Source organism: Ascaphus truei, chromosome 8, assembly GCF_040206685.1.
Source record: "Ascaphus truei isolate aAscTru1 chromosome 8, aAscTru1.hap1, whole genome shotgun sequence".
Lineage (NCBI taxonomy): Eukaryota > Metazoa > Chordata > Amphibia > Anura > Ascaphidae > Ascaphus > Ascaphus truei.
In genome coordinates this window covers 16027055-16046601 of record NC_134490.1, presented here as the reverse complement: position 1 = coordinate 16046601, position 19547 = coordinate 16027055, and the positions used below count along the sequence as shown (strand labels likewise).

Genomic DNA, 19547 nt, shown 5'->3' with positions numbered 1-19547 from the left:
CATTTATTTTAAAACAACAGATGGAAACCACCTAAAGTATTACAGTATAATAGCTTCCACCCTGACAACATGAAACATGGTTTACCTTACAGTCAGCTTCTCCAGCTTAAAGGCATTGTTAGCGAACATGATCGAGTACAGGATAGATTACTGAGTATTCAGGAAAGATTTCTACAAAGGGGGTATGACTGTATCTCCCTAAAAGAGCAACTAAAGAATGGGCAGATATTGGCTAGAAAAATACTTTTGGAAGAGAAGGCAACAGAAAAAGTGAGTCACACTAGGTTTCCGGCTGTTAATACAGTGCACGTCAGCATGTGTTTCAATAACCGGAAGCATATTGCGTTCCTCTGTGAGTTCCAGATAGACCGTAAGGGAAAATATATCAAGTTGGTGGCACAGTGGAGTACAGCGCATATGTTAGGGACCATGCTTTAATGGAGCAATATAGACAACTAGCCACCATGCTGTCATTAAGCCTGGGGAAGGAGCCAGGGGCTCTGAAACTTTGCTTATATCAGTATGTGACTAACTTGACTAACTGTTCTGTGAACAAAAGAAAATGTTGCATTAAAATGTATGATTATGTGAGTTTTTTTCTGTGTTTATTCTTCTGAGTGATGGTCCCTTTTGGATAATACTAGAATAGTATACATTTGATATTTGCAAAATTCATTGTACTGTAATAAAAGCATAATTGCTCAGGTAAACAAACTGACGTATATATATATATAACACTAGAACCAATCAAAGATAATTGTATTCAAAGCATAAATACACGTACGCTGACATTTCGGTCCCACATGGAGACCTTCCTCAGGGCCGTGCAACCAACAAGTGACAGTGATCAAACATATATATACCCCCACCCATGATTCACCACTACAGAAAAAAACAATCACCAACAGAGCAATCAGCAATGGCACTCAACACAGCTGTATTTGTAATGATCCGATGGAAATATATCAAAAAACATTCAAAAGTCTTCTATTAGAAGCGCAAACGGATGGTGTCATAAATAAAGCAGAATTTCATTTTCTCTTCAACATATATCCCAGAACTCCCATATTTTACCACATTCCAAGTTACAAAAATACTGAGCAGCCACCAGGAAGACCAATAGTCTCAGGGGTGCAGTCGATGACGTCAAGCGTGTCCCAATATGTAGATTATTTTCTACAACCATTTGTGGTCAAGTTAAAATAATAATTAAGGGATTTGTCTAAAGGCTGCACGTTATCGACTCCATCTCTGGGATTTCATGGAAGTCAACATATATATGGGCCACGTGTGACGTAGCCTCTTTATACACTTGTATTAATCATCAAAAGGGTGGAATATTTCTTGAATCTAGATTCAAATTTGTGTAACACACACAAGGAATTTATTTTAAAGGCAATAGGTTTTATTTTGGAAAACAATTATTTTTTTATTTGAGGATCAATATTATTTGCAGGTCTGTTGGATTGCCATGGGACCAGATTCGTACCCTAGCTATGCTAACCTCTACATGGGATTGTGGGAGGATCTTACATGTTTGGGGTGATGCGCGGCTGGAGGCGGGTCAGGTGTTCTATGGCTGTTTCATAGACAATCTTTTATTTATTTGGGATGGAGAATTGGAGGATTTAAAGACGATTTTGACACCATTTGATAGAAACGATATGGGCTTACGGTTCACATATGAGACCAACAAAGAAAGGGCAGTATTCCTAGATCTCAAACTCAGAATAGATGACAATAATCAAATCATCACAAAAACACATTTTAAACAGGTTTCAACAAATAGCTACCTACACAGTAGTAGCAATCACTACAAAAATGGCTTGAAAACATCCCCTGGGGCCAATTCTCCAGGGTTAAAAGAAATTGTTCCCTGGACGTGGATTTCATGGCTCAGGGTCTTGATGGACAAATTTGTCAGAAAGGGTTATGACAAAAAGATAATTTTAGAAACAATTAAACAGGTAGGGCAGATAAATCGAACCAGTCTCTTAGAAAAATCCAAAAAGAAACAAAATACTTTTGTGGTAAAGGAAAATAAACAGATGGGGAAAACACCAACATAAAAATATCAGCCTTTGTTACACAATTTAATAACGCGGCTTGGAAGATCAGATCCATTCTAAATAAACATTGGCCTATCATATTAAATGATCCATTTATTGGTTTCAAATTGCCTCTAAAAATACCTTTGGTGTTTCAGAAAGCTCGTAATATAAAAACATTGATAGCCCCAAGTAAATAAAAATATTTAGATAATAATACCATATAGGGGAAACTGATAAATGGAAATTTTTCTTGTGGTAGAACGAGATATTTGACATAAATAACACAAAGTCCAGCACACACTGTCTTTAGATAATAGAACAAATGAAAAGGGATAATGCCAAGAAGAAATTTAATGACATTTAATATGCAACACAAACCACCAGTATAAGAACCACACCCACTACATCAAAAATTGATAACATGCAATAATAAAACAGGCAAAAACAAAGGGAATAATGGAGGGGGGAGAGGGCAGTGTATGCCCCCCTGCTGCTTCCCCATTGTTTGTACCCACCTATGTGTTGCCTTGACCCTACTGTGTTTGTACCTTATACACTGCCCTCTCCCCCCTCCATTATTCCCTTTGTTTTTGCCTATTTTATTATTGCATGTTATCAATTTTTGATGTAGTGGGTGTGGTTCTTATACTGGTGGTTTGCGTTGCATATTAAATGTCATTATATTTCTTCTTGGCATAATCCCTTTTCATTTGTTCTATTATCTAAAGACAGTGTGTGCTGGACTTTGTGTTATTTATATTATATATTGGAGGTATTGGGTCCTCCGTAGTCCGTTGCACCCTGCAAATATTCGTTTGCCTTCTAGTGTGTGCTGTATATCATTGTTCTGTTCTGAGATATTTTGACATGCAAGCATCTAAATAAAACAGACCAAATTAATTTACATGCAAATGGATCTGTGCACCCAGTACAAGGTAGGATCAATTGTTTGTCCACATTTGTCGTCTACATGATTGGTTGTCCTTATGGCATCCAATATGTAAGGAGCACAGCGAGTACTCTCAGCACGTGCTTTTTAGAACACCGCTGGAATATAATACACGGTTTATAGTCTCACAGTCTGTCAATGCACTATATGGACAAACATAATCAAGATCCAATGTCATTATCAGTTATGGGTGTTGAAACCATTGGGTCCTCTCTACTTAGTTGAAACAGACATAAAAGATTAAATCTTAGAGAGACATATTGGATATATGTGCTTGATACTTTAGTTCCAAGAGATTTGAATGAATCTATAGATATTAGCACCGTGGTACTGTATAGTTGTTTCTTCTTCTCCTGTTCATTGAACTGGTTCAAAGGTCTGGTTTGAGCATGTTTACCATGTTCCCTTTGAATCTTTTCTGTGATAGGTCGTTGGTACAAATTGTATAAGATACATATTAACACATATATAATATAGGTTAATAGGTATATAGATAAGATTATAGTATAAGTCACATTATTTTAAATTTCACATTCATCATTTATCATCATTTTCAAATTTATTCATTGTATGTTATCATTTCATCACTATGAATGTATACACTTCACATTTAATTATATTATTATTCACATTTAGGTGAAATCTCAGATTGTTAAAAAATAGTTAAAATATTCATATAATTTTAAAAATATTAATATAATATGGTTTGCTACATGATTGCTGTACATGCAAAGTTGTTTGGATTGCAGTGACATTGACTCTTTTGTAAAGATGGCCTGGGAAAGGTTCTCTTTCTTTCCAGGCTCGTTTCCCACTCTTTCTCTGTATTTTGAGGATTAAAATATATTAATAACAATCAAATACTATTCTTTGGTCACTACATAGTTAAATATCACCATGGTAATACTTCTGGCCAAATCTCATTAGACTTGAGCCTCTTTGATCATTATTGTACAAAGGACAATCATTATCATAACATCTAAAAGTGTTGTTAAGCATTTGAAAATAGATTGTATGCGTCAATCGAAGCATTTATTGTTAAGTATTATGAATTAAGAGTGTATGTATTCATGCATAATGAGCTTGCAATGTAATGCGAGTAGAACATTTACTAATCATTTAAGATTACAAGGAAATCTCTGCTATCCCCCTCTTTTTCCAAAATTAGCCTAGTGTAGAGGAAATGTTTTGATTCATATACTGTATATATAAATGAGTGGATTTTGCATTATTTCTCTTTAAACATATATGAATGATAATTGTTATTTAAGTAAAACAATTAGTTTCTGCATATCCTCCATATAGATCCTTAGTTAATGTGAAGGTGATTAGAATCATATGTATGGAGTTTTTTTAATTAAATCAAGCCTCCTGTGATTGGACTCAAGAGGTATTTAAGCATTAGGATGTTAGACTGATGAAACGCGTAGGGTCACGTGTTCATTGTGAGCAGTGCAGTGAGCAGTCATTTGTAAGCTGAAAGAAGCCGGAGTAAATTGCAGCTGACCGCCGAAAGTTCTAGGAAACCCTCTACACAGGATCATGTGATCGTAGCAATGTGTTGACGGAGGACTCTCTACAAGGTGACACTACGCAGAGAGAAAGTTTTGCCAGAGTGGTTTGAGCGGAGCAGCGTCCCAGATGAGTATGTTGGGGCATGATATTTCTCTCATACAACGCGCAATTTAAACTGATGATGTTTATGAGTGTTCAATTGTAAATGTCCAAGGTGTATCAAATGTTTTTAAGCGTTATTTCACCAGGATCGGCGCTTTTTTTTCTATAATATATATATACAGTGCTCGACAAACCCGGTCGCCCACTCGCCAGGTGCGAACGGAAATTGGCCCGTGGCCAGCTACTTTTCCCCCCTGCTCTGCGCAAATTTTAAAAAAATTTAAAAAAAAATATAACAAAAAAAATATCCTCCTGGCTGATTGGCCAATTGGTCGTGACGCGGAATGGAGCCCTTCTCTGCAGGGGTAATGGCTTCTCCTCGCGCGCGCGGTCCGTCTCCGTCTCCTGCCCACGCTTCCCTCCTCATCCCCTCCAGTCTCCGCTCCTGTCGGGCAAGAGATGACAGCAGGGGATTTCTCCCCCCATCTCCCCCCCCCCCTGCCCCGCTTGCCCTCCGGTTCTGCTCCTGTCCCTGTGGCTGCTCGCGCGGGGCAGGAGATGACAGTGGGCGATGTTCCCCCGTCCCGGTTGCCCTACGGTCCCCGCTTTCCCCCAGTGCCAGTGGCTGCTCCCGATGCCAGCAGGGGTGTTCCCCTCGGTCCCCGTGGCTGTCTCCGCTTCCCCACCCCCCCACAAATTAAAAAAAATAAATAAATAACAAAACAAAATATTTTCCTGGCTGATTGGCCGTGACGCGGTCGTGACGCGGAATGGAGCCCTTCTCTGCAGGGGTAAGTAATGGCTGCTCCTCGCGTGCGCGGTCCCTGTCTCCTGCTCGCGCTTCCCTTCTCATCCCCTCAGTCTCCGCTCCTGTCCCCGTGGCTGCTCGCACGGGGCAGGAGATGACGGCAGGGGATTTCCCCCCCACCCACTCCCCGGTCCCGCTTGCCCTCCGGTTCCACTCCTGTCCCCGTGGCTGCTCGCGTGGGGCAGGAGATGACAGCGGGGAATGTTCCCCCCCCAAACCTGCTTCCCCTTTGGTCTCCGCTCCTGTCCCCGTGGCTGCTCGCGCGGGGCAGGGGATTTCCCCCCCCTGTCCCGCTTGCCCTCCGGTTCCACAGAGTGTGTGTGTATGAGAGTGTGTGTGTGTATGTATGAGAGAGAGTGGTGTGTGTGTGTGTGTGTGTGTATGTATGAGAGAGAGTGTGTGTGTGTGTGTGTGTGTGTGTGTGTGTGTGTGTGTGTGTGTGTGTGTGTGTGTGTGTGTGTGTGTGTGTGTGTGTGTGTGTGTGTGTGTGTGTGTAAGAGAGAGAACGTGTAGGACACCAAAGGTACCCCCCACCCCACCCAGTCAGTCATCCCCCCACCCCACCCAGTCAGTCATCCCCCCACCCCACCCAGTCAGTCATCCCCCCACCCAGTCAGTCATCCCCCCACCCCACTCAGTCAGTCATCCCCCCATCCCACCCAGTCAGTCATCCCCCCATCCCACCCAGTCATCCCCCCATCCCACCCAGTCAGTCATCCCCCCACCCCACCCAGTCAGTCATACTCCCCCCCACCCAGTCAGTCATACTCCCCCCCACCCAGTCAGTCATACCCCCCCAGTCAGTCATACCCCCCCACCCAGTAAGTCATACCCCCCCCCACCCAGTCAGTCATACCCCCTCAGTCAGTCATACCCCCCACCCAGTCAGTCATACCCCCCACCCAGTCAGTCATACCCCGCACACCCAGTCAATCATACCCCCCCCACCAAGTCAAACATACCCCCCCACCCAGTCAGTCATACCCCCCCAGTCAGTCATACCCCCCCACCCAGTAAGTCATACCCCCCCACCCAGTCAGTCATACCCCCTCAGTCAGTCATACCCCCCACCCAGTCAGTCATACCCCCCACCCAGTCAGTCATAACCCCCCCACCCAGTCATCACCCCACCCAGTCAGTCATCCCTCCACCCAGTCAGTCATCCCCCCACCCCACTCAGTCAGTCATCCCCCCATCCCACCCAGTCAGTCATCCCCCCATCCCACCCAGTCATCCCCCCATCCCACCTAGTCAGTCATCCCCCCACCCCACCCAGTCAGTCATACTCCCCCCCACCCAGTCAGTCATACTCCCCCCCACCCAGTCAGTCATACCCCCCCAGTCAGTCATACCCCCCCACCCAGTAAGTCATACCCCCCCCCACCCAGTCAGTCATACCCCCTCAGTCAGTCATACCCCCCACCCAGTCAGTCATACCCCCCCACCCAGTCAGTCATACCCCCCCAACCAGTCAGTCATAACCCCCCCCACCCAGTCAGTCATACCCCCCACCCAGTCAGTCATACCCCGCCCACCCAGTCAATCATACCCCCCCCACCAAGTCAAACATACCCCCCCACCCAGTCAGTCATACCCCCCCAGTCAGTCATACCCCCCCACCCAGTAAGTCATACCCCCCCCACCCAGTCAGTCATACCCCCTCAGTCAGTCATACCCCCCACCCAGTCAGTCATACCCCCCACCCAGTCAGTCATACCCCCCCACCCAGTCAGTCATACCCCCCCACCCAGTCAGTCATAACCCCCCCACCCAGTCAGTCATACCCCCCACCCAGTCATACCCCCCCACCCAGTCAATCATACCCCCCCCCACCAAGTCAAACATACCCCCCCACCCAGTCAGTCATAACCCCCCCCACCCAGTCAGTCATACCCCCCCACCCAGTCAATCATACCCCCCCCCACCAAGTCAAACATACCCCCCCACCCAGTCAGTCATAACCCCCCCCACCCAGTCAGTCATAACCCCCCCACCCAGTCAGTCAGTCATACCCCCCCACCCAGTCAGTCACCCCCCACCCAGTCAGTCATCCCACCCCCCTGCCCAGTCACCCCACCCAGTCAGACAGTCAGTAATCCCCACCCAGTCAGTCAGTAATCCCCACCCAATCACCCACCCAGTCACCCCACCCAATCACCCACCCAGTCACCCCACCCAATCACCCACCCAGTCACCCCACCCAATCACCCCATCACCCCACCCAGTCACCCCATCACCCCACCCAGTCACCCCATCACCCCACCCAGTCTCCCATCACCCCACCCAGTCACCCCATCCCCCCACAGTCACCCTCTCTCCGTCTCTCACCCTCTCTCTCTCCCTCTGTCTCTCCCTCTCTCTCTCCCTCTGTCTCTCCCTCTCTCTCACCCTCTCACCCTCTCTCTCTCACCCTCTCTCGGTCTCTCTCTCACCCTCTCTCCGTCCTCTCTCACCCTCTCTCCGTCTCTCTCTCACCCTCTCTCCGTCTCTCTCTCACCCTCTCTCCGTCTCTCTCTCACCCTCTCTCCGTCTCTCTCTCACCCTCTCTCCGTCTCTCTCTCACCCTCTCTCTCTCTCTCTGTCTCACCCTCTCTCTGTCTCACCCTCTCTCTGTCTCACCCTCTCTCTGTCTCACCCTCTCTCTGTCTCACCCTCTCTCTGTCTCACCCTCTCTCTGTCTCACCCTCTCTCTGTCTCAAAATCTGGATCTGGATATTTTATTTACCCTGTATATCTTAACTGCCTATACTACACCGAAATAACCTATACTGCTTTCTTCCAGATCTGACTCAAGCTTCACACAGAAGACATTGGAATCCCCCGTAACCCAGAAGACAGGTAGGGAACACATCCCCTCCAATGTATAACATTGTGGGAATGAGGTACCTGGACATTGAGGGTCTGCGGATCAGGTAAGATCCCAGGTGGGATTGCAGCTTTAAACATTCTGAAGCGGGGGCATCCAGGCACTAGTTAAGGGGTGCAGGAAACTAGTCATTCACATCTGGCTTTTTTTTCTAGATTCGACATTTATACACACACATACACACACACAAAACAAGGACTAATTGTAGTATAATGTAATACAATAAATAAACTTATGTCAAAAACGAATGTTCTTACTAGAAATGTATTAAATTTATTTCATTTATGGTTTTTTTTAAATGCGGGGCTGGGGGCGGGATTAGAGGCGGGGTTGGGGGCGGGACTAGAGGCGGGACTAGGTGGCGAGTAGATTTTTTGGTTCGGCGAGTAGATTTTTGGGTGATTTGTCAAGCACTGTATATATATATATATATATATATAGACAGAAAAAGAGAGAGAGCGCACGCCCCATAGCATAATACTGCATAAAATTTATTAAAACAGGGGAAGGGGGTGGGGGGTGGGGGGGGGGTAGGAATCGCACTCACAGGATGCAAATAGTTAAAAGGCAGTTTGTGAATATATCACCACCATCCAGTTCTGGATACTGGAACACGTCTCCGTGGACTCCTTCAGGGCTGCCAGACACGATCACCAGGAACCAGATGTATAGGGCTCCGTTCGCTGTCTGTGTGTAGTCCAAAATCCAGCTCTCACTTTCAATGGCCGCCGATTGTATTCACGCCGCCGATTGTATTCCCGCGCTTGGTGTAGGCTTCTGCGCATGCGCGTCGTCGTCGTGATAATCGCGCTCTCAGTACCCTGACGCGTTTCGTCACCTGACCGGTCAGGTGACGAAACGCGTCAGGGTACTGAGAGCGCGATTACGTCATCACGACGACGCCGCGCACGCGCAGAAGCCTACACCAAGCGCGGGAATACAATCGGCGGCCATTGAAAGTGAGAGCTGGATTTTGGACTACACACAGACAGCGAACGGAGCCCTATACATCTGGTTCCTGGTGATCGTGTCTGGCAGCCCTGAAGGAGTCCACGGAGACGTGTTCCAGTATCCAGAACCGGATGGTGGTGATATATTCACAAACTGCCTTTTAACTATTTGCATCCTGTGAGTGCGATTCAAACGAGTCACAGACATGTTTCAACCTTAATGGGTCTCATCAGTGTGCTTGGTTGTACTGGCTTTGCAATTTCCAAGGCTGTGTAGGTACCATACAGTGGAGGCTTTTTTTTTGCCATTTTCGCCCACCATAACTTAAACTTAAAATGTGTATGGTGTATATATATATATATACATATGTATACATCATACATATGTACATACATACATATATACATATACATACATACATATATATATATATTATATATATATATATCATGGCTAGTCCAGACTGCCTCTCTGCCTCCTATCATGTAAGTCCCTGGTAGTTACAGGCTGTGGCAGGCTGTCCTAGGGGGCATTGACACCTCCTTCATTCTGACTCCTTGAGTGGCAGAGGTGGTGGTGACATAGGAATCTGTGTGCAGCCTATCCTGGTGAAGATTCTGCCCCCCCCCCCCCCTTCTGAGCCTCAGGGAGGAAGTGCCCAAATTGCAGTCAGTCCAGCTCTCCACCTCTTGGGGTGAGATGTGTGGAGTCAAGCTCCTCCCGGCTGAGAGTGAGCCAGGCCAGTCAGTCCTCCTGGACTGGCTGGGCCCTGCAAGATCAGAGACCTCAAGAAGAGCAGTGAGCCAAGCACCATCCAGAGGCCTGGAATTCTCTGTGACCCATGCATCCGCTGTATGTAACATCTGCAGTGACTGCGACTAAAGCCCTTTTGTATTATATACCCTTGCCTGAGTCTTCAGTTAATTGGGCAGGGGGAGTGAAAGAAGTCTTCTTTGGTGGGAGACTGTCTCTGGGAATCCTGGAGCTCACTGAAGCTCGAGGCGCTGACACCATGAGCTGGACATCAGCATCACCAAAAGCCTGTCCTGTTCCCCCACACCATCGCGGACCACTCAGCTCTCCTGAACCCTCACAGGTATGACCGTACCACAAACACCTGTAGCAGCAGCAACATCTCCAGGGGAGAGGGGGAGGGGGGGGGGGGAACAGTGCTACATATATAAAATGGAAAAGCTGTGTTAGTCCAGTTGCGATAGTGTAGAATAAACGAGTTCTTCAGTATTAGGTGATACCAATTAGACTGTAAGTTCCTCGGGGCAGGGACTCCTCTTCCTTAATGTTACTTTTATGTCTAAAGCACTTATTCCCACGATCTGTTACTTATATTATCGGTTATTTATTTGATTACCACATGTATTACTACTGTGAAGCGCTATGTACATTAATGGCGCTATATAAATAAAGACATACATACATACCTTTTTAATTTTTTTGGCCTAACAATTTATGTCATAGGACAAGCTTTCGAGAGTTCTCCTCTCTTCCTCATGTCACCAATACTGATCAACAGTGGAATCTCTGGCTAAAACAGTGTTTGGGAGAGTAGGGGGGAAAAAACCCAGCAGATGTACTGCAAATAAGGTAGGGTGAGAAAGTGTTTGAAGACATGGAAGGGTGTAAAACGGTGACAAGGAACAACATGTTTCCTTCTCCCAGCAGTTTACAAACTAGATGAGCTGCAGCTGTAATAAATCTGTTCTAAAATATTTTTTCTCCTCCCAAAAATATAAGCATCAGAATCAAGGACCTGCTGTGCTCAAACTGTAAAACAGCCTAATCACTGGTGCCTTTGATGTGTTCAGCATGATTCTTTCCCATGATAGCTGCACCCAGTAGTCAGGATTAAGGCTCTCTTGTCATTCAAACTAATGCATCTAAGTGTAAATGTGCAGTAGAAGATGCTAGTGAGAAGGTATGAGCTTCATGATGTGCTATATTTTATAAGTAAATCACACGTTACTCGTAGAGGAATAGGGCAGTTTTTAGTCTGTGACTCAAATGACATGTAAGGTCTTTAGTCTCAACCACTCTTTAACTTCGTTAATGGTCCTATGTTGAGACCAGTGTCTTATTGCTTGAAAAAGAGGAGTTCAAGTGGGTTTCATCTGATTTTTTAGAAGAAAACACACTCCTACACATAAATCTCTATCAAACCTTTTTGATCTGTTGTTATCAACGTGGGTTCTTTTTCTGCACGTGTTAAATATAACCAATGGAACACTAATGGACAACTTTGATCACCTGCCAAAAGGACTATTGTCTAAAAACGATATTGCATGTGTTTATGTTATTGTATTTATGAGGAGTAATAACTTAGTGATGCTTGCATGCCACCATTATATTCCACAGATTCCCACAGTAGAACATGAACACATGCTGTATGCAGCCACCACTTGGCTAAAATCCAAACACAGCAAAATAAAGTGAAACCCAGTGACTTGGAACGGCGCTATAACAACAGTTAATGTGAAAAAATAAAGATAAATTATAAGGTGTTGCTGAAATATTCTCAACCTTCCAGGGAATATGCACTGATTCCCTTACAAGTAGTTAGGATCCAGGGCAGGAAGGGAGCGATGTCATCAGGAATACCCAGAAAAAAACACATAAAATATCATAGTGCAGTAGGTTAATTAAACGTGATTGTCAATAGGATAACTTGGCTCTTATAGATGACCTACTTACAAAAAGTAAGATAAAAAACAGCAAGTGGTTTAAAGATGGTTCTTGGAAACTTCAGCTTGTAGTGGCACTTGGATATGACCGCAGCACGCAACAGTGAACACTGATAACAGGCTGGATGGTATATTCACGAAGATCTCAGCTCCCAGTCAGATACACGCAGTCATACAGGAATAGAGGGAAACCATAGTGTTTACCAGATAACACCAAACTTTATAGATAAAAGGTATAAGACATGTACTCACAATGTGATATACGAACACGATCACATAAGGTTTTACTTGAGGCAGTAGGTATGGTAAATCGGCAGATGGAAAACTCCAATCCCTTCAGGATCCCTCCTCGAGGGTGCCCCCTTGTCCGGTCGCGGATGGAGAGCGTCTGTCGCCACGTCCGGGCCTAGCGGTGACGACTTCCGGTTGGAGCGGATGGGTGAAGGGATAATGGGATCGCCGCACCGACACTGTGCCTCCGGGGATGGAACAGCTAGCCAGACTGCAATTCAGCTGTGCTGCTACTCTGCTAACTCGGCTCAACGCGTTTCGCTGTGTCCTGAGGAAGCTGTGGTACACAGCGAAACGCGTTGAGCCGAGTTAGCAGAGTAGCAGCACAGCTGAATTGCAGTCTGGCTAGCTGTTCCATCCCCGGAGGCACAGTGTCGGTGCGGCGATCCCATTATCCCTTCACCCATCCGCTCCAACCGGAAGTCGTCACCGCTAGGCCCGGATGTGACGACAGATGCTCTCCATCCGCGACCGGACGAGGGGGCACCCTCGAGGAGGGATCCTGAAGGGATTGGAGTTTTCCATCTGCCGATTTACCATACCTACTGCCTCAAGTAAAACCTTATGTGATCGTGTTCGTATATCACATTGTGAGTACATGTCTTATACCTTTTATCTATAAAGTTTGGTGTTATCTGGTAAACACTATGGTTTCCCTCTATTCCTGTATGACTGCGTGTATCTGACTGGGAGCTGAGATCTTCGTGAATATACCATCCAGCCTGTTATCAGTGTTCACTGTTGCGTGCTGCGGTCATATCCACCTGCCATTACAAGCTGAAGTTTCCAAGAACCATCTTTAAACCTACTTGCTGTTTTTTATCTTACTTTTTGTAAGTAGGTCATCTATAAGAGCCAAGTTATCCTATTGACAATCACGTTTTATTTAACCTACTGCACTATGATATTTTATGTGTTTTTTTCTGGGTGTTCCTGATGACATCGCTCCCTTCCTGCCCTGGATCCTAACAGCAAAATAAAGAACATGTGAGAGAACATGTTGCATCCCAAAAAGCCAGAGAACTGGAAGATGTATTATCTTCAGATTAAATCCACAGATACATGGAACTTACCAGAAACAATACTGTAGCCAATTCCTCTGGGACGCCCTTTGTCCTGGTCAATGGCTGTTATCGTACGAACAGTTGTTCCCTGTGGAAAAAAAAACATTCATTATCCACGACAATCAGAAGAGGGGGTCAGTGTGTTCCCAAATTGTAAAGTTCTGATATTAATATTACAAGCACTCATCTATGAAGAAAATTATCTTCTAGAGGTCAGAAGAGGACAGAGTTAGTTTTTCATCATATTCCCCTTTAAAATTTCTTTTCATGTTGATCCCTTCATTTTTTTATGATTCGCCTGTTTTAAGACTTGTAGAAATTTGACCACATTGACGATTCTCCCCCGAAAAAGTAATAAGAATGAGTATTCTGTGATTAAGTGCTGATTTCATCATCGCTAATGAGAAAAATTGAAAGCAAAGACTAAACACAATGTTTCAGAGCGCTTAGATTATTTGTATCTCCTAAAAACAACAGCAGGCATATTTGAAATTAAGCACTGGAAAGTGTCACATCATTGAGTAAGTGGTGCAGCACTGATAATGTTTGCAAGGCTTAGAAGATAATTCTGGCACAGTGTTTGCCAAGCAGGGTTCGTAGAAACCCTTGGGTTCCCCGGGCATCCCTAAAGGGTTCCCTGCAATTTTCAAGTCATTTGAAAATTGTACCAAATGCAAAAGAATTTACAGTACAATGCATCTGATTACAGGCGCGCTATTAGAGAGGGTTGGGGTACCTTACATTGCATTTGATCTCAGATACGCGATTAGAGATGGTTGGGGTTCCTTAAAATGCATCTGATCTCAGACGCGCTATTAGAGAGGGTCGGGGTACCTTACAATGCATCTGATCTCAGACGCGCTATTAGAGAGGGTTGGGGTTCCTTACATTGCATTTGATCTCAGATACGCTATTAGAGATGGTTGGGGTTCCTTAAAATGCATCTGATTCAAACGCGCTATTAGAGAGGGTTGGGGACCCTTACAATGCATCTGATCTGAGACGCACTATTAGAGAGGGTTGGGGTTCCGCAGAATTTCGCAACATAATTATTCATTTCCTTAACCAAAAAAAGGTTGGAAACCACTGCTTTATCAACACAGAACTCTGAACGAGTAGCTCAGTGGTAATCATTAACTTTTAAGTACAAGTTGAACCCATTTCGAAGCCCAGTGTCGGCTCTCCTTGTGACCTTAGTCAAGTCACTTTATATCTTGGTGTCTCAGGTACCAAAATTAGATTGTAAGCTCTACAGGGCAGGGACTCATTGTGCCAGCATAATTCGATGTACAGTGCAGAGTATACGGTCAGCACTATATAAGACACAATTATTATTAATATTAAATACGCACATTAGCCATCCCAGTGATCAAGAAGGGCATGTGTTGAATGCTTAATGCTTAAAAGTGTTGTCCCCACTGCTTGCTTTTTATTTTACCTCCCTTCCCCAAATTATTGTGCACAGATGGGAAGAAGGTTTGGCTCTATGGACCCTCTTGATCCCGAGATACATACCAGGGCAGGTGCAGCCAGTAGCATCCCCTCTAGGTAAAACACAATGGCGGTTTAAGTCTCCCACCAGCTGTGAGGGCCTGTCCGGCGTGACACAGGTATTTAAATAACCAGGAAGTACCAGCTGCACTTTACTTGGTATGTATCTCTAGAAACAGGAGGTCCCCAGAAATGAACGTGGCTCAGCTTCCCATCCTGGCACAGCAAAGGGCGGCGGGAGGAAGGGGAGCTGCTCCTTTAAGACAGGCATACAATATATCGCTGAGAAATGAAGTGGCTATTCAGAAGTCCATTATAACACTTCCCATGCTTCATGCATTTTAGTGGAGGACACACATTTTTCTTTTACCAGAGTCATTTGTTCTCAGGCTTGTGTAAATACACATTATATTATTCTATACATAACCATTTTGTCACCAGAGGGGCAGGAAAAAGCATTTGGCACAGAATGGATTAAACATGGGTTTGCAGAATAAGCCTGTATTTACTCCACAAACTACACAGCCTGCTGCCGTAAGAAAATTGTAATTAATGTACTGTACAAAGCACTTATTGCTGTCCGCTGCTCCGCTTTCTAAGCTCTATTGAGGCCTGTGAAAAACATTCATTCATTTTGCTCCAGTAGAGAAAATGTCAGGATTGGAATTTGCATGTACAGTGTAATGACAGGATGGCTGAGGGAGAGCCAGCTATAGTCACAGCACGGCCAACATGCAGTTATTCAGCTTCCTAATGGAAGGTCAACATTAACCTCTTCAGTACCAGAGGGGGGCTGAAAGGCAGTACAGGACAGCAGAGGGGTTAACATGAAAAAAAGTTTGATTTGCTTGTAAGACCAGACACGTTTCTTTATAAAGCTGTTTTTAATATAGTTGTCAAAGGCGTAGGGAGGATGTCTCAAGTTATAACAGTCTATTTTGTTGCCTTTTGGATATGGAGCTTGGCCAGTCAATACACAAAACTAAAAGTAAAGATTAGAAACATATCGCCCTGTAGACTAGGAGTGGCCAACTCCAGTCCTCAAGGGCCACCAACAGGTCAGGTTTTAAGGATATCCCTGCTTTAGCGCAGGTGGCTCAGTCATTCTGATTGATTGAGTCACCTGTGCTGAAGCAGATATTTCCTTAAAACCTGACCTGTTAGTGGCCCTTGAGGACTGGAGTTGGCCACCCCTGCTCTAGATTACAGAATTTAAAGCTGCACTAAGAATGGAAGAAATGTGGATGAATCCAAACAAGCCTTGGATCAACCTATCACTTTGGAAGAAGTGATCCAAGCTATAAAAGATTCCAAAAGTAATAAATCTCCTTGCCCAGATGGTCTTCCTAATATATACTAGAAAACATTCTTGGCCATTTTATCTCCCAGACTAGTTCAAATGTTTAATGAGGTTATGGAGGAAGACACATACCCAAACTCAATGACTTCCACCAGCATAGTTGTGATGCAAAGGAAGGCAAAGATCCGTCAGACTGTACGAGCTACTGCCCAATGAGGTTATGGAGGAAGGCGCATACCCAAACTCAATGACTTTCACCAGCACAGTTGTGATGCCAAAGGAAGGCAAAGATCCGTCAGATTGTACGAGCTACTGCCCAATGAGGTTATGGAGGAAGGCGCATACCCAAACTCAATGACTTCCACCAGCACAGTTGTGATGCCAAAGGAAGGCAAAGATCCGTCAGATTGTACGAGCTACTGCCCAATGAGGTTATGGAGGAAGGCACATACCCAAACTCAATGACTTCCACCAGCACAGTTGTGATGCAAAGGAAGGCAAAGATCCGTCCGAGCTACTGCCCAATCTCGCTCTTACATTTGGATATTAAATACTACGCCAAAGTTTTAGCCAATAGATTAAATATATGCCTCCCTGCTAAAATTCATAATTATAATCCAGGTTGGATTTATACAGGGCTGTCAAACCCTAGACAAGACTAGACGCATAATAAATTTGATTCATGTACTGTACACACTATTAAAAACCTCCAGCTAGGCTGCTTGGCCTCGATGCCATATAGAATCAATTGGGATTTCATGTTCACAACACTTACTTTAAGTTCTGGGGACCAGGAAAAACATTTGACAGCTACAACAAAAACAAACTATATTCAAACCCCCCAGCGATCATTTAAAAAATGGCCTGGCTTCTAACAGAATTCCTATCATGAATGGGACTTGGCAGGGATTCCCCCTCTCCTCGCTTATTTTTGCCTTGACGATTGAACCACTTTCCCCATTAGACGTAACCAGAACATCTCTGGCATTATGGGTGCCGCTGAGAAGTACAATGAATTTCCCTATTCAAGGATGATGTAACCTTGGCAATAACCAACCCAATAGTCACACTTCTTAACTTGTTTTCTACCATGTGATCTTTCAGAAAGCTATGAGGTTACAAGATCAACAATCAAAAATTGATAGCTCTTAACCTCACGATCCCCCAAAAAGCTGTCCAATTAATATGATTTCATTCGATTTTAATTGGGTTGCGTCTAGCATAAAGTATCTGGGGATAGACATTACACTGCTGGTCTGTATTCTTTATAAAGCTAACATCGAAGCCCTACTCAGAAAATATACAGAGATCTGAAAGGATCATATGGAGGTCATATACTATTTAGTGGATTGGCGGGGTAGTGGCAGTGAAAAATGAACACCCTACCTAAGTTGCTCTATTTTTTCCATTGAGATTCTCCGTCCACCTCATAAAAACGTAAAAAATAAATGAATTGTTCTATATGGAACGATAAAAACCTAGGGTGAAAAATCCATACTATATCACCAACGTTAGATGGTGGCCTAGAAGTGCCTAATATCACTAACTAAAGCAGTTCAACTTGGGCAGCTAGTTCTATGGCATTCTGACCCGGGAGTTTGTAGGTAGGTCGATTTGGGATCCTTTTTTCTCAAAATCCCTCCAAATCAGAGACATTCTCTGGATCCTGAAATCTGATAGACCACACTCTCTTATGTGTCATACCATATTGAAACACTCATGTTATCTATGGGATGTTAATAAAATGGGATGCCTTCAACTGTGATCATCCCTGCTTCCTCATGGGCCAGAGTCACAAGCAAACATCTTCCTGGAGAATATCTGGCCTGACTGGGTATGACAGCTACATCTCCCAAGGCACAGTTAAACCATTTAGCTTCTTCCATGAGAAGTTTGACATTCAGAATTTCTCAGCTATCTGGAAATCTGAACTTCTAGAATCCTGGGGCGCCAAAAGACAATTTGAACACCTACTGTATATGCCTCAGTGGTCAACAGTAAAGGAATTTCTTCAGCAATTTACTGCCTTTTGGTGCCAGAGGACCTAGATTCTAAGGAAGGGTAGTAACCCAATGGGAGAGAGATGGGTCAAGAGCAAGATTCAGAAAAATGGTTGGAAAATTGGGTGGTGAGTGGTGACTGCTCGCTCCTCCATCTGTACCACTATTAAAGAAAACTCCTACAAGGTTCTTTACTGCTGGTACCTTACCCCCCAAGCGAGAGCGCCGGGTGAGGGAGTGGCCTATGTGTGGTGAGAGCCGTGGGGAGGTGAGTCCCCCGCTGTGTCCCGGGGGCTCGCTCCGCTCCCCCGCTGACTGTAGCGGCGCCGGGGGGGGGGGGGTGAAAGCGCGGGAAACAGGGAGACACGGGGAGTGGAGGAGGTGCGCGCGGGTCACGATGACTTGGATTTCAGCCTGATGTTCGGGGAGGAAGAGGCGGAGCCTCCGGGACCGGCGGGTAAGAGACCAGGAGATGTGCTGCTAACACTGTGAGCGTGCGTGTGTGTGTGTTGTGTGTCCTTTGGCCCGTCACTCCGCTTCAGGCCAATGAGAGGTGTGCGGGGGCGGGCGGGCCAAGGGACCAATGAGATTTCCGCTAGGGACAGAGGCCATGCAGACATCCACACAGGCATACAGTGCTTTCACAAATATAGTATAAGAAGATATGTAACAAGACTTTTTCTCCCTGTTGTACCTATGTAACATTGATTTTGCCTCCTTCCGTCAATAAAAAATAAGATATAAAAAAATGGAAGAAATGTGGCAATCTAGAGGGCTGGTATGTGTCACGTTTGCTTTTACCAACAAGGTCACACTCGGACAGTACTCTCATAAAAACTATAGCAGGGATTCTATGCCGCGATGCATGGTATCTGCCATTCATGTCAGTGACTGCACTGCCAACACTTTCTATCCCTGTGCCCTGTCTTTGCCCTTCTGATGTTGTCCTCTATGCGTTAGATATTCTGTGACTGTCCCTTTTTATCTTTCCGTCAATACAGTACTTCAATTTCTCATTCGGCAGCCGTTGGTGTTAGACTGCTGCAGTCAGTGTGGGGTTTTCCAGGTTCTGCTGCTTTCTTCAAACAATGGGATTTCAATTAAGATTTGAAGATGGGGCAGGAGGAAAAGCTCTACCTAGACATTTCAGGTTAACACCCTGTGATCTGACCCTTCTTTAAGGAAGCAACATTTAATTTCGAACTCTCTTCCCCGCTCACCGCTAGGATCTTTTCAATAGACTCTTCAAGGGAATGTCTGTACACTTCAATGTGACAGCATTAGCCATAAATCCCTGGTCACTGACCTTTGAACAGCTCAAGAGCTGCTGGGTCTGGTATCACCAGAGGCCTTGTAAATCACCCTCGTGATAGCTTTCTCCAAAGCTTCTAATATAACCGAGAAAGGTAATTATAGCAGAAGGAGGAGGCTTGGAATGAAATATAAAAAGTCAATGAAGGGAT

General features: G+C 44.9%; 1 protein-coding gene across 5 annotated transcripts in view; it reads right to left on the bottom strand.

Annotated features, from left to right (window-relative positions):
* The window catches only part of CDH23 (cadherin related 23), a 653830-nt gene that overhangs the window by 336881 nt on the left and 297402 nt on the right, over nucleotides 1–19547 (bottom strand). For all 5 annotated transcript variants that reach the window (XM_075610599.1, XM_075610600.1, XM_075610601.1 and 2 more), the window contains one exon: nucleotides 13303–13381. In XM_075610599.1, the coding sequence (XP_075466714.1) occupies nucleotides 13303–13381 (79 nt within the window). The remainder of the gene's footprint in view (nucleotides 1–13302; nucleotides 13382–19547) is intronic.